At 38.1% G+C, this 26,130-nt stretch overlaps 2 protein-coding genes across 4 annotated transcripts in view; one reads left to right on the plus strand and one right to left on the minus strand.

Annotated features, from left to right (window-relative positions):
* The first annotated feature begins 597 nt into the window (after window positions 1-597).
* trmt11 (tRNA methyltransferase 11 homolog) overlaps window positions 598-26,130 on the plus strand; it is a 34,607-nt gene continuing 9,074 nt past the window's right edge. Inside the window, exons 1-14 of one of the 3 annotated variants that reach the window (XM_061950431.1) lie at window positions 598-737; window positions 1,765-1,882; window positions 2,451-2,520; window positions 9,762-9,888; window positions 16,089-16,154; window positions 17,375-17,448; window positions 17,620-17,701; window positions 19,145-19,237; window positions 19,628-19,762; window positions 22,855-23,011; window positions 23,131-23,211; window positions 23,320-23,484; window positions 25,446-25,518; window positions 25,597-25,731. In XM_061950431.1, the coding sequence (XP_061806415.1) occupies window positions 633-737; window positions 1,765-1,882; window positions 2,451-2,520; window positions 9,762-9,888; window positions 16,089-16,154; window positions 17,375-17,448; window positions 17,620-17,701; window positions 19,145-19,237; window positions 19,628-19,762; window positions 22,855-23,011; window positions 23,131-23,211; window positions 23,320-23,484; window positions 25,446-25,518; window positions 25,597-25,731 (1,481 nt within the window). In that variant the 5' untranslated portion in view covers window positions 598-632. Of the gene's footprint in view, window positions 738-1,764; window positions 1,883-2,450; window positions 2,521-9,761; window positions 9,889-15,593; window positions 15,735-16,088; window positions 16,155-17,374; window positions 17,449-17,619; window positions 17,702-19,144; window positions 19,238-19,627; window positions 19,763-22,854; window positions 23,012-23,130; window positions 23,212-23,319; window positions 23,485-25,445; window positions 25,519-25,596; window positions 25,732-26,130 lie in introns of those variants that run through there. The other 2 variants (XM_061950439.1, XM_072912979.1) reach the window with 2 other exon arrangements.
* On the minus strand, window positions 13,219-15,105 carry LOC133592396 (actin-binding Rho-activating protein). Its single transcript, XM_061944981.1, has 2 exons — window positions 14,781-15,105; window positions 13,219-14,629 (listed from the first exon to the last, which is right to left on the minus strand). Exon 2 carries the CDS (start codon window positions 14,604-14,606, stop codon window positions 14,118-14,120), a length of 489 nt encoding a protein of 162 aa, XP_061800965.1. The 5' UTR covers window positions 14,607-14,629; window positions 14,781-15,105; the 3' UTR covers window positions 13,219-14,117.

The following is a 26,130-nucleotide window of genomic DNA, read 5'->3' on the forward strand; positions in this document are numbered from 1 at the left end:
GAGTCTGAATCCGAGCTAATGTCGCTATACCTTGCTGTTCTATCCGCCATGTTTGTTTGTATTGGCATCACTATGTGATGTCACAGGAAAATGGACGGGTCTATATAACGATGGTTAAAATCAGGCACTTTGAAGCTTTTTTTAGGGTTATTGCGTGATGGATAAATTTTTGAAAAAACTTCGAAAAATAAAGTAAGCCACTGGGAACTGATTCTTAATGGTTTTAACCCTTCTGAAATTGTGATAATGTTCCCCTTTAAAGGGTCAAAATAAATTTGGCAAAACACTTCATTGAAAACAACATCATCTTTGTATAAACTCACACTAACATAGCATAACATAACAGCAGCAAAGTTAGTGGTAACACAATCGAATGTAGACCAACTGTGACTAATTTGATCTAGTGTTAAAAGATATTGACACCATTCCCTAGAAAAATATGTAACGGTTTCTGGTTTCATTTTGCAGTTGGAACCTTAACAAAGTCTTCCAGGCGTCTGTGTTTGTTTACAGGGTTTGGTTTTAACCTCGCACCTATCGCCATCTAGCGGCGACAATGCACACTTGACAATCTGTGCGCTCGATCACCTCTGGGATCGACTTAGCTGGTCTTTAACGACCGACTGTCAACAATGGAGGAAGCCAACACTCGACAGGTTTCCGTGGAAGGATACGACACAAAATGCATTTTTTGCAAGATTGTCAACAACGAAATGGGCACGGAACTTCTCCACTGTGTGAGCAAGCTGTAATAACATAGTATAGCTACCACGCCGGCAGACACTTACCACACCTATTTCATCTTTGTCAATCTTTATTATGTTTACTCGACGGTCTGTAAGTAATATGATGATCTTGTTATTTCAAGGGGTTTGATTGTGCATCAGTTTAGTTTAGTCTTTATTTGAAGGGACAATGCAACAGAAACATTTAAGCTCAAAGACAGATATATTATGTACCAGATTATAGCTAAATAGCTAATTTCCATCTGCAGTCCCTGGCTACCTAAATTAAAGGGATACAAAAATCCATCTATCCATCCATTTTCTACCGCTTATTCCCTTCGGGGTCGCGGGGTGTGCTGGAGCCTATCTCAGCTACAATCGGGCGGAAGGCGGGGTACACCCTGGACAAGTCGCTACCTCATCGCAGGGCCAACACAGATAGACAGACAACATTCACACTCACATTCACACACTAGGACCAATTTAGTGTTGCCAATCAACCTATCCCCAGGTGCATGTCTTTGGAGGTGGGAGGAAGCCGGAGTACCCGGAGGGAACCCACGCAGTCACGGGGAGAACATGCAAACTCCACACAGAAAAATCCCGAGCCCGGGATTGAACTCAGGACTACTCAGGACCTTTGTATTGTGAGGCAGACGCACTAACCCCTCTGGCACCGTGCTGCCCGGATACAAAAATCCATCCATCCATCCATCCATTTTCTACCGCTTATTCCCTTCGGGGTCGTGGGGGGCGCTGGAACCTATCTCAGCTACAATCGGGCAGAAGGCGGGGTACACCCTGGACAAGTTGCCACCTCATCGCAGGGCAATACAAAAATCATGCAAGAAAATTATAACAATAAAATCATACTATAGCATGTAATCAAATTAAGAAAAGTCATAAAATGCCCTGACAACAGTGACCATCTCTGTTTAGTTATCAAGTTAGCGTTTAAAGGACTGTCCCTTGTACATTTGTGGTTAAAATGTTGTACTGTCATCGTTGCATTCAACTTAATGTCTATTATTCACCACAGGATGAAGAGATTTCATGTTTTCGAGACATCAAACCTGGAGCTCCGCACCATTACCTGGTGGTTCCTACTAAACATGTTGGCAACTGCAAATCACTCAGCAAAGAACATGTGCCTTTAGGTGAGTGGAACTTGACATCTTTGTATGCAACGTTGTTGTTTGAGTTTGAGTTTATTTCAAACATGCGAGCATACAACATGATACATCACAATTTCCAGTCTCTATTCAACATGTTCAAAAAGGAGTAGGAAGAAGCAGAGCTTATTTAATCCTACCCCTTTTCTTTTACATAACAGTTGCTAAACCTTTGTCCTCTTTCTGTTCTCAATTTATTCACAATATACTCCATAAGTAATCACAGTAAAAATAAATAAATAATACTCGGTGAAGTAAGTTACATTTCATATAGTGAGATGAGTAAGATTATTTTGAAAATGAATGGATGGATGACATTAATTCAGAATGTTTAACATGGTTCTTCTTCTTTGTACTTTGTAAACACTTTAAGTTTGAAGAGTTTCTTGAAGTGGATCATATTAGTACATTGTTTGATTTCTTTGCTTAATCCATTCCATAATTGAATTCCACATACTGATATACTGAAGGTTTTAAGTGTTTTACGTGCATACAAATGTTTCAAATTTTCACATAGATGCAAATCATGAGACATATTTGTTGTGATATGCAGTAAGACGCATGGTGGAGTTAGGAAAGGAGACCCTGCAGAAGAACAATGTGACAGATCTCAGTGACGTCAGGTGAGCTAAGTTATCATCTATTCCAGTGTTTTTAATTTAATAATAATAATCCACAAATGTGTCGTTGTTGAGTGTCTGCGCTGTCTAGAGCTCGGCAGAGTAACCATGTAATACTCTTCCATATCAGTAGGTGGCAGCAGGTAGCTAATTGTTTTGTAGATGTTTGTCGTGATCACAATATGCAGACGACAGCGAGAGGCAGTGCGCAGGTTAAAAGGTATCTAACGCTTAAACCAAAAATAAACAAAAGACGAGTGCCGCTAAGAAAAGCCATTGAAGCTTAGGGATGGCTATGCAAAATGAAACTAAAACTGAACTGGCTGCAAAGTAAACAAAAACAGAATGCTGGACGACAGCAAAGACTTAGAGCATGTGGAGCAGATGGCGTCCACAAAGTACATCCGTACATGACATGACAATCAACAATGTCCCCACAAAGAAGGATAGCGTCCACACAACTTAAATAGTCTTGATTGCGAAAACAAAGCAGGTGCAGGAAATAGCGTTCAGGGAAGAAAATGAAACTGCTACAGGAAAATACCAACAAAACAAAAAAGCCACCAAAATAGGAGCGCAAGACAAAAACTGAAACACTACACACAGGAAAACACCAAAAACTTCAAAATAAGTTACGCGGTGATGTGACAGGTCGGGACAGCACACCTACTTTGAGACAAGAGCTATAGTGATGCTTGGTTGGTTATGGTTTGAATTCATATCCAACAATTGCGAGAACGACTTTTTATTGTCAATATCGGCTGCTGAGTTTCATTTTTTTTATGTTTTCTGCTGCTCGTGTGCCTGGGGATTTTTTCAATGAAAAAAATGTGCCTTGGCTCAGAAAAGGTTGAAAAACACTGATCTATTCCACGTACCCTATGGGTTTTTGTAAGAACATTGTACGTAGTTAATACTATTAACTTAATACAGCATAAGGAAAAGTAAATAATTCAACTCCCCATAACGCTTAATAGTTTGGTATCCATGAAGCTGTTTTGATGAACTACGAGTCGTAGTCTACGACTAGCATGTTAGCTAGAAATATTTTATAAAACTTTATTTATTAATTTTAAATAGGGACTTTAGAAAACCTTGTTGAAGCAGGAAGTTGGGGGTACGAGGCACGTACAGACGGAAGTTGTGGGTGATGTCAAGTTTTCAAAGTTAAATACCTCCCAGACCCCGAGGGACAAACATACAGTGGGAAATTATGCATTTTGTCTTCTTTCTCTGTGGCACAAACAGTAATAATACCGTCAAACCTCGATTTACACACTTAATTTGCGACAGAATTCTGTTAATTAAATGTTCGCAAAGTGAAGCAAACATTTTTAATGAACGTCAGTAGAATTAGTATGTTCTAGCCCTGCAATAAATTTGTATTTACCTTGTTTTTATAGGTTTAATAAAAAAGAATACGGGGTGAAGAAATAATTTATTTTAAAAAAAAATTACGCTAAAATAATCACATAATGTTATTGTTCAGTCCCCAAACTTTTTGACTCGGGGGCCGCATTGGGTTAAAAAAAATTGGCTGGGGACCGGGCTGTATATATTTATATATATATATATATATATATATATATATATATATATATATATATATTAGATATATATTAGATATGATCTAAACCAGTGAAGGGGTGTGCTTGTGATGCCAATACTGTGCAATCTATGGAGGAGGACAATGTGTGAAATTGTGTCAAAGGCTGCAGTGAGATCTAAGAGGATTAGGATAGTGAGAAGACCAGAATCAGCTGCCAGGAGGAGATAGTTTGTGATTTTTACTAGTGCTGTTTCAGTGCTGTGCAGGGGGCGGAAACCAGACTGGAATTGTTCATATAGGTTATTTAACTGTAGGTGGGAGTGAAGTTGGGAGGAGACAGTTTTTTCAAAATGTTTTGAGATGAATGGCAGATTTGAAATTGGACGAAGATTATTAAAATTATTTGGATCTGAGCCTGGTTTTTTCAAAATTGGTGTTATGGCTGCTGTTTTGAAAGCAGAGGGAACAATTCCAGTAGTGAGAGAAGAATGGAAGATATTGATATGATATGATTTGCCTCAGTGGCTAGAAGACCCAGAGAGTAACAAGCGGCAGAACATTTATTAGAAAGGACACATTTGAAAAAAATAATGATAAAAAAAACAACTTCCCATAGTTTGGGAATCCCTGGACTAAAGGTTTGTGTGTGCTAAAACACATGGAAGCTTGATAGTGGCCGCAAAGCTGATCAACTAAGGCCCCTGTTTACCCCCTAAGGTTATCCAGGGTAAATCCCACCTAACCTTATCCTTGCCCACACACACACAATGGTCGTTTAAGACCCCCCCTCCCCCCCTCCGTCAGACGGCGCACCGCGACCTAATACGCATGCGCGGAAAATGCGCACGTCATAGTCACCTCCAGTGTTGCTTTGTGTGCAAATTCTTAAATTTAACTTATCTGAACAATATCCAGTGTTGTGGTATTTCAATTAATTGGAATCCAGTGTGCTGTGGGGCCCTATTGTAGTGAATCACACCTGAGCCATCATAAATTAATCAAATCTTTATTGGACATGTGAAAGTAAACAATGTGATAAAGAACATTTGACAACAATCAATCTAGGGATCTAGATATCTGGTCAGGACACTCCTCACTCTTTTGCCTTCACCTTCATTGTCCATTAGTTTTTGGTGACTTTATATACTCTGGACCTAGACGTTGAGTCCGTGAAATATATGGCGGACAATAACTGATACAGTCTGCTTTGCCAGTCCAAAAGCATTCGCCGTTTTGCCTCGACGGTCAGTTAATACAAAGCACACGCTCCCTTTTTATCACATCCATGGGAGTCCGCATTCTCGTTGACTCTCCTTTAAGGCTGCAGCTAACGATTATTTTTCTATCGATTAATCTATAGATTATTTTTTCGGTTAATCGGTTAATCTATAGATTATTTTTTTCGATTAATCTATAGATTATTTTTCCTTTTACCGATTATTTTTTTATTTAAAATGAAGATGAAAAAATAAATGTAGGCCAGTTTTTTCAAAAGGCATGACTTTTATTTACAAAAAAAGTATGGCCACTCAGTCAACATTGACAACAACATGACAAAATATTCTGTAACAATGTAAACATTTAAAACTTTTAACATTTAACACAATTAAAAGTAGCTTATTTGCTTTTTAATGTGCAAATATAAAAGTAAACATCCAGTGCAAATCTTAATATTCTGCAATAGTATAAGCATTTCTAAAGTAAAAGTATTGCTTATTTTGCTTTAAAATGTGCAAAAATAAAGATAAACATCCAATACAAAAAAGTGCAAAACGAAATATTCTGTAACAGTGTAAACATTTCAACAAAAGTAAAAGTATTGCTTATTTTGCTTAATAACACAACAATGATAGTATGATTAAAGTGAAACTTAATTGTTGGTTTGTACATAGTATACGTAACTGTTAATGTTGTAAAAGGTATTTGCACAACTAATTAACGTTAGCGTTAAAGAGGAGCGCGTCTTTGTAAACACTGAACAGGCAGGCCAAACGCACCTCTCAGAGCGAAACAGTGTTTTAGTTTATGAATTTACAACGCAGATACAAATGACACATTCATGTTTTTGTGTAATGATGACAACGTATACTCACGCGGACGATTGACTAGTTGATGGTGATGGCAAGAACGCTGTCGGGTGTTTTCTTTTCAAATGTTCGTTCATAGCCGTTGTGCTGCTATGATAGGCCATTTCCGCTCGACACAGTGTGCATACAACAACTGTCAAGTGTTTTGCTTTTTTCGCTGTGCTTATCCCACACTTGAAGGGATGTACCAATGCTGAATGTGGCTTCTGGATTTCCCTCAAAAGACCAGACCGTAGTTACTTTTTCCTTTTATTTTCCTTTAGTTTGCAACAGTTTTTCCAACGAAGAAACAGCTTCTTTTTTCTTCTTTAGTCTTTTTAGCAGTCTTTAGCAGTGTTAGTAGACTTTAGTTTCTTTAGCTGTCATTAGCTGTCATTAGCTGTCTTTAGTAGCCTTTAGTGGCCTTGAGCTTCTTTAGTAGGTGAAAAACCTTTAAGGACAAAACACCACAAGATTAACATGCTGTAAAAAAAATCAATCAATTATCAATCCCATAATTTACAATTATTAATTAGGCTATCAAACTCTTAACCATTAAACAAGTGCAAGAAAATGGACACATCTTTTCCCTTTAAGTTAAAACAGATTTTAAATAAATTGTCTCAACATAAATGCACCAAGATACATATAAAATACATTTAAACCCAGAAACACAATAGATAAATGCAACAGAAAACCCAATATGCAAATACATAAATACCTAACCAATTAACCACCTATTTAGATACATATTTAAAATCCATATTCAATATAAATATATTATTAATTTAGCAGTGAAACACTCAATCTTAAACGCTGTCTACTGGTAGAAAAATGCCCCTTTTTCTATGCCATCACCAGCAGCCAATGATCCAACACAGTTAAATCCAACACTTTAAATTGAGCGACTTCACCCTCCTGATGAAGCAAACTCTCCAGCGCAACAGGTGCGCCACACCCACAAAGAGAAATATTAAATCTTACATACTTTTGGCACAACTCTGGGTTATCTGTAATGAACTAAACCTTTTTCCACTCTGCGCTGGCGTCTTTTGTACTCCTTGATTTGACAAAGCTGTCTAATTACCGGGCTCGCGCACCAGCAGATGAGACTGGAGCGCGCCGCGTTATACCTGCGCGTGAACGTAAACTGATCGGCTCTGATTTTATAAGCCGACTGGCCGAAATAATGCCGAATTATATACATTTCCTGGGGTTGCCTAGGTGAATAGGGATGCGGATGTGCTCTAAGATAAAATATAATTTTATTAAGTGGGGTTTGGCTGGTTGCTAAACAGCCACGGTTGCGAGCTCGCACGTCAGCTGACGAGACAGCTGTTCGCCGCTACAACATTATTAGGCCGTTTATTGAAATACTCCCACACTTTTGACGACTTTTGGCATGCTTTTTTTCCCCTCGCTCGCATCATTTGCTTTGCGCTCCGCCATGACGGCAGTGTGACGTAAATATGCGACGCGTCGACGCATAAAAACGGTGTCGATGTATTTACGTAACCGATTATGTCGACGCGTCGTTTCAGCCTTACTCTCCTTCGACAAATGGACAAAGTTTTACGCTAAGTAGAATCACAGCTGACCTCGACATTCGAAAGTTCTCTTTCCGTCTGAGAAGTGTTGTATCCCAAATAGCTGCAATCACTTTCTCTTAAGGTACATGCCTGTACATGTAGAAGAAGGAGAAACACGGCATGTCTGGATGACTCGCCTCTATATTTCCAGTGGTTAGCTCCGAGTTACGAAACCGCTTTATTATGAAGCTGGCTGTGGCGTGTTCTTTCTGACGTCACTTTCTGTGTGGGGTGCGGTCTGTCTGGCGTCACTTCCTCTCCGAACTATGTTTGTAAACGATCATTGAGTCCATACAAAGCTAAGAGCCGGAGATTCAAGAAATACACGGCACACTTACCCGTGTAAAAATTTGTCCGAGGAGGGGAACCTTAAACGCTGGTTTAGTGTGGCTGAAACGGGGCTTAGACTAAATAATTATTTGTTTAAGGGGTTATCTGGCTTAGTGTAGACATAGCCTAAACCTGTGTGCAGAGGATTACGTTTCTTAAATGAGCGCAATCAACTTAAAAAGTTAAAGTTAAAGTACCAATGATTGTCACACACACACTAGGTGTGGCAAAATTATTCTCTGCATTTGACCCATCACCCTTGATCACCCCCTGGGAGGTGACGGGAGCAGTGGGCAGCAGTGGTGGCCGTGCCTGGGAATCATTTTTTGGCGATTTAACCCCTAATTCCAACCCTTGATGCTGAGTGCCAAGCAGGGAGGTAATGGGTCTCATTTTTATAGTCTTTGGTATGAATCGGCCAGGGTTTGAACTCACAACCTACCGATCTCAGGGCGGACACTCTAACCACTAGGCCGCTGAGTAGGTTAGCGTCTCCGTCTTCATGTATATGCAGAATAAATGCTGATGCTGGAAGAAGAAGATGCAAATACAGTCAATTAGCACATGCAGTGTGATTTATCAAGACTGAAACTGTTCTGCGGTCTCTGTTTTATGTCTGTACTTTTAGCACGTCTAGAATATGCATGCAAACGTGTGTAGTTTCTCACAGCATAGAGAGACAATCAAAAGAGAGAATATTTGGTGTGTGTGCGTGATAACATATTTGGGCTGTCAAATATAAAAAATATTACACACATTGTCTTTTTAGCTATGACATTTTATAATTTAGTAGCTGCTGGATGACCTAAAGGGCTGATTAAAAAAAATAACTGATTTGTTTTGGTGTTTGCTGGTGTTTTTTCTTTTGTAATGATGTTCCTTTTTTTCCATAAAAATAGTAATTCAAAAACGTTTCAATATTAATTAATTTCTTGCGTCTGGATCATTCACACCATCACAACATCGCAGTCCCTCCCAGAGCGCACCTTCGGCGTGCTAAAAGTAGTATCTGTTGTCGAGCTTGTACTTTAATATTGCCTATAAACAGATCTTAAGTACATAACATATTATATATGTGTGCTGCATGTCCACAACATGACAAAACGCCACAGGTTGGACCTTATGATGCCATAACAGTGGAAGGAAATGAATGTATCAGTGGTGACAGACAGTTTGCAAGCAAAACCCCCATTTAAAGAAGGCGGTTTGCTCCACTTTTGCATTTACTGCATGGCCACTTGAGAGCCCCCAAATGCTGTAGCGTCAGTTGTCTAACCCTTACTGATAAGCCTGAGAATAACTAATAACATTGTCGCCATTCATTCACCAGCAAGCTATTTTTAATGTTTCCACATTAAGAATACTTTTCTGCTTCTCTTATAATTGAAGGTCTTTGCTTTGTTAAAAATGAGTCACTGCTTTTGCTACATCAGCTGCATTTATTGTGTTTTTGTCATTACGAATACTACAGATGGTAGATTTCATTCTCATTCTCATGTTTAGCTATTATTTCCTTATTTTTTTCCCAACAGTAATAAGGTGAGGTTTCTTAATAGCGTTATCACTTTCACTTTCTTGGTAGTCATGCTAGTGTAAAAGATTGTGAACTGAAGCAAGAATGACAGCCTTTGTGATAAAGGTTGTAAAATGTTGATTACTTAAAATATATGTTGTCATTAAGCCGATAAATCCCATGTTTTTTCTCCGCAGGTTTGGTTTCCATTGGCCCCCATTCTGTTCAGTCACACATCTACATCTTCATGTTCTGGCACCTGTAAGCCAGTTGGGCTTCATATCTCGCCAAATCTACAGACTAAATTCCTATTGGTTTATTACAGTAAGTTATTCCCTGCACTAATATGTAATAGTACATTTACGCTGATCTAATTTCCTTCTAAATAATGATTTGAGAAGAGCTCTATTTGCCACATAGTATTCACAGTGCCACTAAAGCTGTTTTTAAACTTTATTATTACTAGGGCTGTCAAAGTTAACGTGTTAACTCATGTGATTAATCACAAAACATGAATGCATTAATCATGTATGAACACAGAGTAATTTTCACATTTATTTTCACCGCACATGCTTTTGCGGATGGTTAGGGAGAGCAGGTTGCTTTTCAGTCAAGTTCACATGAATAGGTACCGGTAGTTAGGTTACTGAATGGTTCATATAATTTACTGGATATGTGATCGATTATGTGTCATTCATCAATCAATCAGGTTTAAGATTTGTATTTGTAATCCTCTTCCTTATTGTTTAGGGCTACAGAAAGCCTTGGGATACATTTTAAACTAATTAATGATGTGCATTTAAGTAAAACATTGTAAAAAAATGTTTTTAGGTAGGTTGTGAGTTCAAACCCCGGCCAAGTCATACCAAAGACTATAAAAATGGGACCCATTACCTCCCTGCTTGGCACTCAGCATCAAGGGTTGGAATTGGGGGTTAAATCACCAAAAATGATTCCCGGGCGCGGCACCGCTGCTGCCCACTGCTCCCCTCACCTCCCAGGGGGTGAATAAGGGGATGGGTCAAATGCAGAGGACACATTTCACCACACCTAGTGTGTGTGTGACAATCATTGGTACTTTAACTTAACTTATGCATTTGAGTTAAAATATCTTTTTTAATATTTTTTTAAAGTTAATCTAAATCATGCACGCAAGTAATTTTACTGTGATCAATTAACATGCAAAAGGGTGATTAAACTGATTAAAAATGGAACCCTTTGACAGCACTAATTACTACTATACATGGTTAATGTTTTACAGGCTGACCAACTGATAGAGCTTCTCAATTCCAAACAGGAAACCAACTGATTACGTATGCTGGGTCCAATTTTGCATCGACAGTTTGAGGTGACTCAGAGATCTGTGGTTCCATTTCAAATGTCACGTTTGATGCTGCAGATGATTTTAATGGTAACAAATAATCATAGATTACTTTTGTAAATATTTCCATATCTACCAACAAGCACTATAACATTTGAAGTTGGAATTAACTTTAAAACAGGTATGAAAATGTTGATATTCGATGAAAGTACTGTTGTACTGAAAGAAAAGATGCTTGAATCAATGACACTTTATCATGACTTGCAGGAACATACAAAGACTACCTCAGCTATGTCGCATCATTACTGCTGGGGTATTTAGTAACGTTGGAAACAAGAGTTGCAGCGTCAAGTAGCATCTGCATGAACTATTAATAAGTCTTCTTTTAAGTGATAACATGAAAGTAATCCTGACACTGGAAATTAAGTATGCCAAAGGATCCATGCAAGTATTCGTCTAGCTTGGTAATATATCTGGATGTGACATTTGATTATACTGACAAAGTGATTGGTTGTGTCGTGTTAATGGAATGTAAAGACAGGGATAATACAGTCATCTCTCGCCACATCGCGCGTCAAACATTGTAGCTTCACCACATCACTCATTTTTATTTTTTATTTTAAAGCATACACTTTTGTCCTAAATTAAGCATTTTCAAGCATAAAATGGTTACAGTAGTATTGGCCACAAGAGGAGACCAAACCAAGCTGTTCAGTAATGTGGCCACCAGAGGTGGGTAGAGTAGCCAGAATTTGTACTCAAGTAAGAGTACTGTTACTTTAGAGATTTAATACTCAAGTAAAAGTAAGGAGTAGTCACCCAAATATTTACTTGAGTAAAAGTAAAAAGTATGTTGTGAAAAAACTACTCAAGTACTGAGTAACTAATGAGTAACATACACACACATATCATATATACATATATATATATATATATATATATATATATATATATATATATATATATATATATATATATATATATATATATATATATATACATACATTGATATATACAGTATATCATTTATATTTATTTATTTTGCCGTTTTTGTTTACATGTTAAAGGTGTTTTAATGAATATACATGCATGTTTAACACATATAGATTCCTTTCTTTCATGAAGACAAGAATATAAGTTGGTGTATTACCTGATTCTGATGACTTGCATTGATTGGAATCAGACAGTAGTGATGATAACGTCCACATTTTCGAATGGAAGAGAAAAAAAAGTCTTCCTTTCTGTCCAATACCACATGAAAGTGGTTGATTTTTGGCATCTTATTTGTCCAGCTTCCATATTCGTTTTTGTACACTTTACAAGAAATACATTGGCGGCAAACGCCGTAGCTTGCTAGCTTGTTTGCGCTGGCTTTCGGAGACTCTTATTTTGAAAGCGCAGGCGCGATGGAGCGGCACTTTTATTGTGAAGACAGGAATTGTGCAGTCAGTCTTTAGGCTTTTGACGGGAAGTACGGTTGAAATAAAAAAAGGGTCTTTTTTCCTTCACATTTTTGATTGATTGCTTGGAACTATTATTAGTAGATTGCACAGTACAGTACATATTCCGTACAATTGACCACTAAATGGTAAGACCCGAATAAGTTTTTCAACTTGTTTAAGTCAGGTCATGTGACCCCTGGCTCTGTTTGATTGGTCCAACGTCACCAGTGACTGCATCTGATTGGTGGAACGGAGTGAACGTCACCAGTGACTGTATTTGTTGAAATGCAGGCACTATGAAGGTCTGTCTGACAAACCAAAACAAACAAAGCGTGCATTAACAGATCGATAAAAATTAGTAGCGAGTAGCGAGCTGAATGTAGATAAAAGTAGCGGAGTAAAAGTAGCGGAGTAAAAGTAGCGTTTCTTCTCTATAAATATACTCAAGTAAAAGTAAAAGTATGTTGCATTAAAACTACTCTTAGAAGTACAATTTATCCCAAAAGTTACTCAAGTAGATGTAACGGAGTAAATGTAGCGCGTTACTACCCACCTCTGGTGGCCACTAATTGGCTCACCCCCAGGCAGCAATATACTATTGGATTAAAATAGTGTAAAGGGTGTCTAGAGAACTCTCATAATGTTGAAAAATGTATTTCGAAGTTATTTAGAACTGTTTTTATGTTTTATCTATGAACATCTTTGATTCATATGAATGATTCCTACTTTGCGGAAATTCGTTGTATTGGCAGTCATGTCCGGAACCATTTATCACCGATAAACGAAAGACAACTGTACTCTCTAATCTGTGTCAATGTATGCACTTTAAGAAACATTAATATAAGGTTTCTTCTTTGTGATTAAATATTAAACAAACTCTTTCTGTTGGTCATTACTTTATTGCCTGCACTCACAATCATGAAAAAAACACAGCATAAATGTACTTTACTTTATTTATTCAGTCATATTGTGGATGTGTATCCATCAAACTCCTAGTGCAGATATTGTGTTGTTATAAAGCATATTTAAAAATGTGTTTTATAAATAAGTTGTATGAAGTCTATCCTACAGCACCATTTTTGCAACTTTATATAAAATAAAATGTTTACTCATCCCCATCATTGCTAAAACATGAGGAACACATGCATGGCAAATAAGAATTGGCTCTTCACTGCTTCTACAATATATAAAGCAGTGTTGGTGTCATCTAATGCAGTGGTCCCCAACCTTTTTTGCACCACGGACCGGTGTAATGTAGGCATTATTTTCATGGACCGGCTTTCCACTTGTGCCAGATAAATACAGCAAAAATAAGTGCATGAAAAATACAACTCACTTTAACGCTGAATTAGTGGGAGCTCTGGGCTTGTTTCTTTGCAAAGAGATGGAAATCAGCCTTTGGCTACAATCTGTCACATTTATATGTTATGTGTTCATTAATGTGCATTGTATCATGTCACAAAGCTATAAAAAATACAACAAATGGCAACTTACTATGAGGAGTGTTATTGTACATATATAAACACACTTATTGGTGTGTCTAGTGGGACAGGCGGAAGTTAAGTCGGACAAAATGCAGTCATTTATGAATGATTTAATGTTTCTCCATGGCCTGGTAGCAAATGTCCCCGGACCGGTGGTTGGGGACCACTGGTCTAATATACATCAATATTTGGCGTTGCATAATATGTTATGTTTCTTTGCTGAATAAAAGTTTGGCATATGCTACCTTAAATGGCATGACCTAATCTAGCCTAAATATGTGGTTACAACAAATCGTACATTGTTGATCATTGCAACAGAGTAATCACTTCATCATCATCCTTCCCTTGCCACAGCATTTCACCCTCAAAGTCAACCAGCTTCTGCTTTCGGGCTCGTAGAAGAATCCCCACCAGTTTGTTGGAGATAGTCACGTAATGCTCAAACAGCTTGCCAAATTTTACAGTGATCACTCTGCCACGTATGTCTTTGTATCTCTGCTCCCCAATCTTTTTTATAACTTCACACAACTCCTCAACCTCCCTGCTGATGTGTGTGTGAGCATCCTCCCCACGCCGTGCAGTCAACGAGCCTTGCAGGGGCCTCCCGTAGTCGTCCTGTCCCCTCTGAGGGACCACTGCCATGGACCTGCTGTCGTGACTGAAGGGGTTATGCTTCTGGTGTTCCTGGTGATTATCAGACCACTTCTGCCAGTTGTCCTTCAGGCCTTTTACAGACACAATGGACACTGCTGTGTCATCAGTGAACCGAGCAGGAGAATTATTATCATCGTCCATGATGTTGGTGCTGTGGCTTTTTACTTTCCAAATACGGGGAGAACAAAACAAAACTTTTAGTTAAAACAAAAACTTGAAAAGAGCATGAAATCAGTTTGCATGGAAAATCACATTTAAGTGGTGCTCTCTTTGGCAATGGTATGCAAAAAAGTAAACAAATTCGATCAAACTTACATGTCAAACTGTAATGGTCACGCCCAATAAAGGATCACTCCAGCCAAGTGCATAGTGTCTCCTGGTATTAACACCAGCTCCACAGAAGAGCAGCATTGCTGACAATAGCAGGAGTACAGATACTTTCCTGTGCTCAAGGCAAAACCGCTGTGATAGACACCTCGTTAAACCAATGAGTGCTTTCGAAGGGATACAGCGAGCCAATCAGAGTCTAATGTGGGCGGGCCAGACAAAGCGCCTGTTGAAGTAAAGCAGATTACAACCTGAGGAGAGTTGATCTTGACACGCAAGTAAAGGGTGGTAACTATACCTTTATGGCTATAAATAAGTTGTTGATATATTAGACAAACATTATGAGTCACTCAACAACGGCAAGTTCACCATTGTTATTAAAATAATTCAGCATTATCAACCTGATCAAATACTAACTGTTTATATCCTATCATACGCATTTATAAAAATATGTATGTATATCTCTTAATAATCACAGTTAGGTATGAAGAGAATATTTTTTTTATTTAACAAAATGCAAAGCCATAGGCTCGCACAAGTTCAGTAAATAATTTAAATTTGGAACACAGCATCATCGTTTTCACAGCTTTTTGGTTGTTAGATGTACAGAGTGTTTTAACGTAGAGTTCTAATTATGTTTTAAAGGCACAAAAAACAGGTCGGGTATTGAGAGACTTAAATTTATGAATATAAAACGTACCCAATATTATAATGAGGTTGCTAAGGTAAAATTCCTTTTCACGTTTTTTTTAGAAGAGAATCCATTTGCAGTTTTGCCATTTATGGCAACGACGCGCCTCAGTAGGTCCTTTTTTTCACTCAACTTAGTTTCGAGCCGGACGTATTTTTGAGTCAGTAACAAACATGGCAGCTCCTGTCAGACGATCATGCTTACAGTATTTAATACATCTTGCTCAAGACAATTTGGACTTCAGGTTACCGGTAAATGTTGATAAACTGTCGTTAAACCATATTTATATTTTGTTCATCAATAACAGTACTGATATTTGTTAAAAGCAGGAGACATTTATTTGTCGTGTGCTAGCGGCCCGCTAACGCAGTTGCAGACTTTAGCCCGCCTGTAGTCAACCTCTGTAACTGGAAGCCTTAAATGTATGTCAAACTACTACTAAACAGTAGTTATTTGTTATCTATCACTTTGCCAGATTGCATTAGTTACGTCATCAAATGTACTTGGTATCTAATTATGGAGCATATACTGGCTTTGTGTGGCTGTAACCACTTCCATTGTAAACCGTTTAGATAGTTGTAATGTTTGTGGTCATTTTTCTCCAGGAGATTGAAGCTCTGCTGGCTCTTAGGGGGAAGAAAATCCATCCTGGGAGAAACTTCAAAGAAAAGGTAGTTTTGTTATTAATGAATATGGGTAACACATTTAGAAGTCTGTAATATTTATCATAGGCACTCTAATCCAAAACATAAATTAATCACATTGTATACTTTTTAAATCATTAATCAGCATTTTATTGCATGACATAAGGAATTTATACATCAGTAAAACAACTTAAAGGAGAACTGCACTTATTTGTTTTAAATTGTGCCTATCATTCATAATTCTTATGTAAGACAAGCACACACATGTTTTTCTTTTATGCATTTTAAATATATAAATGCGATCAAAAGTCTGCTAACAATGGAGCCTATAGGAGTCGCTCTATTCTGCCTATAAAGCGCTTAAAACATCCAAACACTCCCACTGTTATATACACACTGTAAATATATACAGTCGTGGTCAAAAGTTGACATACACTTGTAAAGAACATAATGTCATGACTGTCTTTCAATAATTTCTACAACTCTTGTTTTTTGTGATAGAATGATTGGAGCACATACTTGTTGGTCACAAAAAATATTCATGAAGTTTGCTTCTTTTATGAATTTATTATGAGTCTACTGAAAATGTGACCAAATCTGCTGGGTTAAAAGTATACATACAGCAATGTTAATATTTGGTTACATGTTCTTTGGCAAGTTTCACTGCAATAAGGCACTTTTGGTAGCCATCCACAAGCTTCTGGTTTAATTTTTTACCACTCCTCTTGACAAAATTGGTGCAGTTCAGCTACATTTGTTGGTTTTCTGACATGGACTTGTTTCTTCAGCATTGTCCACACATTTAAGTCAGGACTTTGGGAAGGCCATTCTAAAACCCTAATTCTAGGCTGATTTAGCCATTCCTTTACCACTTTTGACATGTGTTTGGGGTCATTGTCCTGTTGGAACACCCAACTGCGCCAAGACCCTAGGTTGTCCTGATGAATTTGGAGGTAATCCTCCTTTTTCATTGTCACATTTACTCTCTGTAAAGCACCAGTTCCATTGGCAGCAAAACAGGCCCAGAACATAATACTACCACCACCATGCTTGATGGTATGCATGGTGTTCCTGGGATTAAAGGCCTCACCTTTTCTCCTCCAAACATATTGCTGTGTATTATGGCCAAACAGCTACATTTTTGTTTCATCTGACGACAGAACTTTCCTCCAGAAGATCTTATCTTTGTCTATGTGATGAACTTAGTTCCTTAATTAAAAGTACATATGACACTCACTCTCTCCAAGGCGCCGTTCTGGTGTCTAGATGATTTGACAGAAGAAGATGTCCGCAGCGTCATGGCCAGATCTGTTTGTGCAAAGTAAGAACCTAAATGCTTGCCGTTCTTAAATCAATCAGTATTCTTGATCATTCTGCACTTTGCGCACTTATTCCACTGTATTCATTTATTGTCGCCTTTGAATTTATTTTACATTGCGATGCCTTTTGGTATTTTCAGCACGGTGATTAAGTGATGATTCTGTTTGTTTAGGTCTGCTTTTGAACTGTGGGGCCACGGGCGGACACACAGCGAGCTCAGAACATCTTTACTGAACTACCCAGTGGAGAACATGGTCTGTGACTACCAAACCCTGATTTCCACAGGATGAGAATCCGTCTGTCGGCCGGCAATCCCCACCGCCATTCTGTTGCGCCGCCGCTGTGCAGCAAAATAGCGCAGACTTTGACAAGATCTCGCAAATCTACGGCATAAACACTGAAGTAAATACCGCAAAATGTCTTGAGCTTTGACGTCCATCAATACCCACAGGCGGGCGCGTCTGTGACGGCATTAACTTGACTCAAATGGTATATGGTAAATGGGTCGTACTTGTATAGCACTTTTCTACCTTTTTAAGGAACTCAAAGCGCTTTGACACTATTTTCCACATTCACCCATTCACACACACACACATTCACACACTGATGGCTCAAGTTTTGCCTTGCAGAACGACAACTTATTTTTTTTGTAGCAAGCAACAACACAACAGTATCTAGTATCTAGTGACTATAAAAAAATGGGACCCATTACCTCCCTGCTTGGCACTCAGCATCAAGGGTTGAAATTGGGGGTTAAATCACCAAAAATGATTCCCGGGCGCGGCACCGCTGCTGCCCACTGCTCCCCTCACCTCCCAGGGGGTGAACAAGGGGATGGGTCAAATGCAGAGGACAAATTTCGCCACACCTAGTGTGTGTGTGACAATCATTGGTACTTTAACTTTAAGTTTTTACTTTAACTTTAATCATCATACCTGGCAAGCGCAGGCACGCACGCAGGCAGGCAGGCACACACACACACACACACAATTCAACTAATACAAACCACTCCCCTGCTTTCCCAGCCCCTGTATCAGCTGGTATTTGACACAGGTCCCCAAATAGCTACCCGGGATATGCCCGTATATGCTTCTTAAATTTTGGACCTCCAGAATCAGCATGTCCTCATCCATTTGTGTCAACAAAGTGAAATTACAACTGAAAACCTTTCACAAGTTGACTTAATGTTCATCCCCGCCCATTAGGACGTTTCAAAGTGTAAAATACGAATTGCCTTGAAGACAAACTATTTTATTTTGAAAGTAAAGCAGATCATTTTTAATTTGTGTTTGTGCATGACTTGCTGTCCAATACAATCAGATTTTAGCTAAATTAAACAGATTTGTTGCGGCGACCGGCACATATAGAAGCTTTGCGTATATTTAGCGGATGCGATGAGGTGGCAACTTGTCCAGGGTGTACCCCGCCTTCCGCCCAAATGCAGCTGAGATAGGCTCCAGCACCCCCCCAACCTCAAAAGGGACAAATGGTAGAAAATGGATAGATGAATGCGGAACGTCACTGCAATGGCGCTGTTCCTCAGTTGGTAGAAACGGACATAAATAAAAACGGAAAAAGTCCGCCGCCGTGGCGATGACGTTTCGCAATCCTGTGGAAATCACTGGTAAGACTTTTACTCTGCAATGTTGAAACAATCATTTCAGTTTCATTAAACCTGCATATCTTTCTGTCTGCAGTCACCATATATGCACAAAGACTCAACATACAGAATAAATGTTTACACTTTCAACAAAACCCTGGAGTTTAGTGAAAGAATTAAACGTATTGATGTGAGTATTCAAATTTGTCAGATAGTGTGTGTGTGTGTGTGTGTGTGTGTGTGTGTGTGTGTGTGTGTGTGTGTGTGTGTGTGTGTGTGTGTGCGTGTTTGTGTGCGCACAGTCCCAAGATATGCCATACAAGAGCTGCATACAACTGGCTACTTAAAATCATAATGCCACTCAATTTTCAATATTGTAAAAGTATTGATTTAACAACATTTTTACAATAGTATTGCAGTAAGTTACTCATTGATAATTGTCTTCAACCATTTGTCCAACAGAGGTGGCATTTTTTTTAATACAGCTCTTGTACTGTTTATCTTTAAATGTGCAGATGTAATTAGGTGTAATTATAATGAATGTACATTCACAATATTATGTTGTGTATTCCCTCTGCAGGAAATGGAATATCTTCCATTTGAGGGTGTAGTAAGCCTAAAGAACCCTCAGCACATCTTCTGTTTGCTGGAAGATTATGGCACTGACCCCAACAACATCCCTGAGCATCCAGATTACATATATTTTGGCCGATGGGTGAGAGACCTGTGAGATTTCACTGCAAAACACATTTTTGATATGGTTATTTCAAACATACATAGCGCTCAAATATGGTACATCACATATTTCCAGATTCTCATTACAACATACCAAAAAAGAAGTAGGAAGAAGCTAAACTAAACTACGGTAATTTAATCCTACCCCTTTTTCTTTTCATATGCAGGAGCCTATATACTGCATAGTTTTAAGACTGGAGTCAGAATACAATATTTGAGCAGTACCAGTGATTTGAAGTAACATCTTCCAAATCATGGTGATGGCACATACCGCCAAAGTACAGTCTTTGGCATATCAGCTCTGGGCATTGTTTATTGTTTAATGCAATGCAAACGATATATTGTTAGACTGGCTTCTTTAGCTAAGATAATCTTTGCCAATTATTACAACAGAGTTACTGTTTTCTATTCACATTTACCACATTGACTAAATTGAACTTCACACCAGTAGGTAGCATCTTGGAGCAATCATGCGTTACTGCCTAATTATTCATATACAGATTTAATCGGTACACAGCTGCACAGAACAGAGAGTACTGTACCAATTTTCCACTCGGTACACATTTCAAGTGAGAAACAGGAAGTGTACATTTGGTGTTGCAATGCACCTTCACAAACTTGTCTAACGTCAATGTTTTATTCAGAAATTGTATTTATTGGAGATTACCTGCCGCCAGATTGCAATTGAATTTCCATGCTTCATTTTTAAAGTAATTGGATACAAAAGCTAAACAGTTCAATGTTTTGCATTGTGTGCACTTGCTTTACCTAAAATTAACCAAACTGTGAGGATGCCATACCGTTAGACCCATGACAGTGTTCCTTAGCAACACAGGGTGTGGACAAAGTCTTGGAATTACAAAATATATATATATATATATATATATATATATATATATATATTTATATTACAAAATAATTTGATGGTTATCAACGTTTTTAATTTGAGTTTTTCCAGCTACCAGTAGTTTACTTTTTAGCTTAGTGCAGGGTTGCCCAAAGTGGGGCCCACTGAGTCGTTTCGTTTGGCCCGCCAAAGGTTAATTTCCCAAAGTGTAATACATATTTATACTCTTTTAAGCCTACACAATAATTAATGGCATGTCCATAAGGCTAACAAGTTGCCATTTATCGAACGTGATGATCTCCACTACCTTAAATAATGACGGTATGAGATGAAACTACACTAGTATTGTGAAGCTTTACGCCTAAAATCACTGTTGGCCCACAGCCCATTGGTACATTTTCACTTTGGCCCTAGGAGGCAAATTGTTTGGGCACGCCTGGTTTAGTGGTTTTATTTCAGTCAAGTACACACATCGATAGGCAAAAATATGTGCATATATGTTAAAAAGTGTAGACTTAGGCAGTAGCTCTTTTAATGAAATACAGTAGGTCCTGTTGAAGAAGGGATGACTCAATACCTGGCCACCTCATCCCCCTGAACTTCTTTCTTTGGGATTATTTTAAATATAAAATGTATTGAACTGCGATGAGGTGGCGACTTGTCCAGGGTGTACCCCGCCTTCTGCCCGATTGTAGCTAAGATAGGCTCCAGCGACCCCGAAGGGAATAAGCGGTAGAAAATGGATGGATGGAAAATGTATTGAACAAAGATAGATGGATACATACAGTAGAGACTTGAATAATACATTTACACATGTTTTCAATACCCTAAAACAAAATATTGCTGATGCTAATGCCATGATTGATGAGACAAATTAAAACCAAAATGGCAAGAAATAGAGTACCGCCTTGACAAGCATCGTGCAATTAATATATTTATACAGTACACCCTTACTTACTTACTTAGGCCTTTAAATTCCGTGAGGAACATAGGTCATTGATGAAACTCCTCCATCCCCTTTGGTCTTGTGCCCTCCGCTCCAGTTGTTGCCATGACAGCCCTTGCGCCTTCATCTCCTGCTCTGTGGTTCTTCTCCAGGTGGCTCTAGGCCTTCCTCTCTTCACCCTTAATACACCCTTGAAGGTGTATTAAACAAGGCAAAGAAAGTCAAAATATACTTCATATTTTGTAATACTTTCCACAGATTTGACTATGCTTTTGCTTGCGTAATATCCATCCATCCATCCATTTTCTACCGCTTGTCCCTTTCGGGGTCGCGTGGGGTGCTGGAGCCTATCTCAGCTGCATTCGGGATAACTGTTTTCAATTGCAAAGCTACTTTATGGACATCCTGTATTTGGATGCAGCAAATTGACACTACAGTAGTGCCTCAACTTACAAGCTTAATTGGTTCTGTGACGGAGCTCTTAACTCAAACACATGTACCGAAAATCAATGTGTCCCATTTAAATACCTTGAAATCAATTTAGTTAGTGTTTGGTCCCCCAAAACATCACAATTTTAACATGTGACATGACTTTGTAAAAGAAAAACGGAACTTCGATAAGAAATATTGTATAAAAACATACATCTAGCCATCCATTTTCTACCGCATGTCCCTCTCAGGGTCGCGAGGGTGCTGTAGCCCCTGGACAAGTCGCCACCTCATCGCAAGGCCAACACAAATAGACAGACAATATAATTTAGCACTAACAACTACAGTAGTTTTATGCCATAATGTAGTATTAATGTACAGCGCTTACCTTGGAGAGTGGGTTTCTCCTTCCAGTTGATTCTCCATCAAACACACCATCAGCAGCTTTTTCATATTTTCATGGATAGCAGTGAAATGCTCCAAATGCTGCGCCAAGTTAGTCATGTTTTTGATTATTTATTTTTTTAAATTCTATGAACATCTACCACTTATTTTTCTAAGCTCTGCCCTTCACACTTACTTTCTTTCTTTCCATGGTTGTCAATCTCTCCCTACAATGCTAGCGAGTAGGCCAGGATGTTTTTGTCGGATCCTACAGGGTTCAACTTCGACAACTTAAAGCATAACAATTACCTGTGAGACAGATCTTTACTCAAAACACTTAAGTTGCGGTACTATTGTAGTATAAAATAAATAAGCAGATGAAGAATAGCTGTAAAAAAATGCATCAAAGCATCAACACGTCTGTCTTACTGCCGTTTCTTTACCTTACCCTTGTTTACCGACACAGATAGCAGATGGTCAACGTGAACTGATTCGTTCGCACAGTGTGAAGAAGCGACACTTCATAGGAAACACCAGTATGGATGCATGCCTCTCATTCATCATGGCCAACCATGCTCGGGTCAAAGAGCACGACCTTGTCTTTGATCCATTTGTTGGTACTGGTGAGTTAACTATTGCAGTTCATGCACAGACCATAAACATGAATTGGACTCATTAAAGATATGTTTACGAATTTAATACAAACTTTTAACAGAACATATCCTTTCTTGATGTTTTGAAGGAAGTCTGCTGGTCGCATGTTCTCATTTCGGAGCCTATGTGTGTGGATCAGATATTGATTACAACACTATCCACGGCAAAGGTATTTTTTGTGTGTAATTGTTGTCTTTTTTATTGAGTTCATTTTAATTCAAGTGTGAAAATATTTAGCGACTTGTTTAACTGTAGTGCTGATTTCTTGTTCTTCCAGGGAGGTCAAGCCGTAAAAACCAAAAGTGGCGTGGACCTGATGAAAACATTCGAGCCAACCTGCGACAGTACGGAACAGAGAAGACGTTTGTAGACGTGATGGTGTCTGACGCTTCCAAGCTTGTTTGGAGGAAGACCCCACTTTTTGATGCCATCATTACCGATCGTATGTTCATTTATATTTTATTGTTGCATCTATGTAATTTCTTTCTTTCTGTCATTTAGGCTTAGTAAATAATACATTGGAAATACAACATTATATACTAATTCAGTAATTCTGCTTTTACCACAATAATAAGCTAAGTATTAATTCACACTGTCAAATAGGTATTTATTCAACAATATGGGTAATTTTATATAGTTTGCAGTAGGGGTGTGGGAAAAAATCGATTCGAATTCGAATTGCGATTCTCAGGTAGTGCGATTTAGAACCGATTCTCATTTTTAAAAAATTGATTTTTTTAAATTATTTTTTAAATTTTTATTTTTATTTTATTTTTTAATAATCAATCCAACAAAACAATACACAACAATACCATAACAATGCAATCCTATTCCAAAACCAAACCCGACCCAGCAACACTCAGAACTGCAATAAACAGAGCAATTGAGAGGAGACACAAACGCGACACAGAACAAACCAAAAGTAGTGAAACAAAAATTAATATTATCAACAACAGTATCAATATTAGTTACAATTTCAACATAGCAGTGATTAAAAATCCCTCTTTGACATTATCATTAGACATTTATAAAAATTTAAAAAAAGAACTATAGTGTCACAGTGGCTTACACTTGCATCGCATCTCATAAGCTTGACAACACACTGTGTCCAATATTTTCACATAGATAAAATAAGTCATATTTTTGGTTCACTTAATAGTTCAAACAAATTTACATTATTACAATCAGTTGATAAAACATTGTCCTTTACAATTATAAAAGCTTTTTACAAAAATATACTACTCTGCTTGCATGTCAGCAGACTGGGGTAGATCCTGCTGAAATCCTATGTATTGAATGAATAGAGAATCGTTTTGAATCTAGAAAAAATCGTTTTTGAATCAAGAATCGTGTTGAATTTGAAAAAATAAAATTTTTTGTATTGAATCGTGACCCCAAGAATCGTGATTGAATAGAATTGTGGGACACCCAAAGATTCTCAGCCCTAGTTTGCAGTTTCTGTGGTGTTTCTAGTCATTTCGGTAAATGTTGCTGTGCAGTTTTACACCGCTACGTCAGGATGGGTACTGAATTCGGTACTTTTAAAAGGTACTGACTGAAGTCTATTGATATTACCAAGCACAGATTCAGAGAAAAACAAACAGCTCCATATTTCGATACCTTTGTTGCATGCGACATGACATCCTGTTTCACAATTTTCAATGCCACCAAAGCAAGACGAAGGCGCTCAAAAGTATACCCTAATTCAAACACTTTTCAAAATGCGCTAGCTCAATGCTAATGGATTTGCAATACACATGCTACCAATTATCATTAGTCATTTTAAACTTAAACACCTTCAAATTTGGTAATCAAAACTATAAGATGCATGTTACAAACAGCTTGTGTGTAATAAATACAATACAATACAGTTTGAATATTTATAGAGCTCAACAAAAGAAAAGAGTGGTACATTCAACTTAATTGCAAAGACAACTTCCTGGCTAAGGTCTATACACTACTGCCCTCTAACATCTTGAAATTGCAACTGTAGACAAAGGTGTACTAAATAATACATGCAAATGAGACACATACAGTAAGTGTATGAAAACAAGATAACAACTAGATAAATAACTAAAAAACTAACTTAAACATGTTTTACACATTTGAACACACAAAAAGTAGTGAAAATTGGTACCATTGAGTCTGTTGTCGATTCCCAATTACTGGGAATTGATACTGTATCGATTCACATGTGAAAAGTACTGTCCCGACCGCTACGGTTTTTCTTCTCTCATAATGCAGAATGGAATACAGTTGTTTGTTGCATGTTGCATTGCAATGTTTACATATGAAGCACACTGTGGCATTGCATCACCAATTTCATACTTTGTTCAATTTTATTGTTGTGTTCAAGACATATAATGACATATAGGCTCATAATCTATCCTCATCTATATTCAGCTCCATATGGTATACGTGAGTCTACAAGAAGAACGGGCTCCCATAAAGACACTGGAAAACCTCCGGATAGCATGTAAGTTCTTGTGATATTTTACCTCAGTGGTAATGCGGATAAATTGCAGGTGTATTCCAAATATGTTGTTAATTCCAGCTATGCTGAGTCACATGTGGCTGTGTCACAGTCCTACCACTTGAGTGACATCTTAGCTGACCTGTTAAACTTTTCTGCGCATCACCTGGTCAAGGGAGGAAGGGTGGTCTACTGGCTGCCTGTTCATCGGCCCGAGTAAGTGATTGTACTTATAGCATCATCACATCATGACAGAGTACTTCTATAAAATAATATGCACCATTTGTTGATTATTGCTTCACTATCGGTCACCATTTTACAATGACATTAGGGCTGGTATAGATAAGGTCATTGATGATTAGTTAAATTTAGTTTTTCTTGTTTTAAACTTTTAACTCAACTTGCAGGGTAGTACTATAAACTATCAGCAGGGGGCATACTGACACCAACAACAGCACACAGCAGAACTATACAAGCTCGATGTTGGTTTTGTGTAATAAATACTGCAAAGACAAGAACCAGTCAAGTTTTTCAGCATACTTTCCCTTAAAAGTTTTCTCTCCAACACTGTTACTGCCATTTCTGTAAAATTGTCCAGGATGTGTTTACATCTGT

This window comes from Nerophis lumbriciformis, linkage group LG04, assembly GCF_033978685.3.
Source record: "Nerophis lumbriciformis linkage group LG04, RoL_Nlum_v2.1, whole genome shotgun sequence".
NCBI classification, from domain to species: domain Eukaryota; kingdom Metazoa; phylum Chordata; class Actinopteri; order Syngnathiformes; family Syngnathidae; genus Nerophis; species Nerophis lumbriciformis.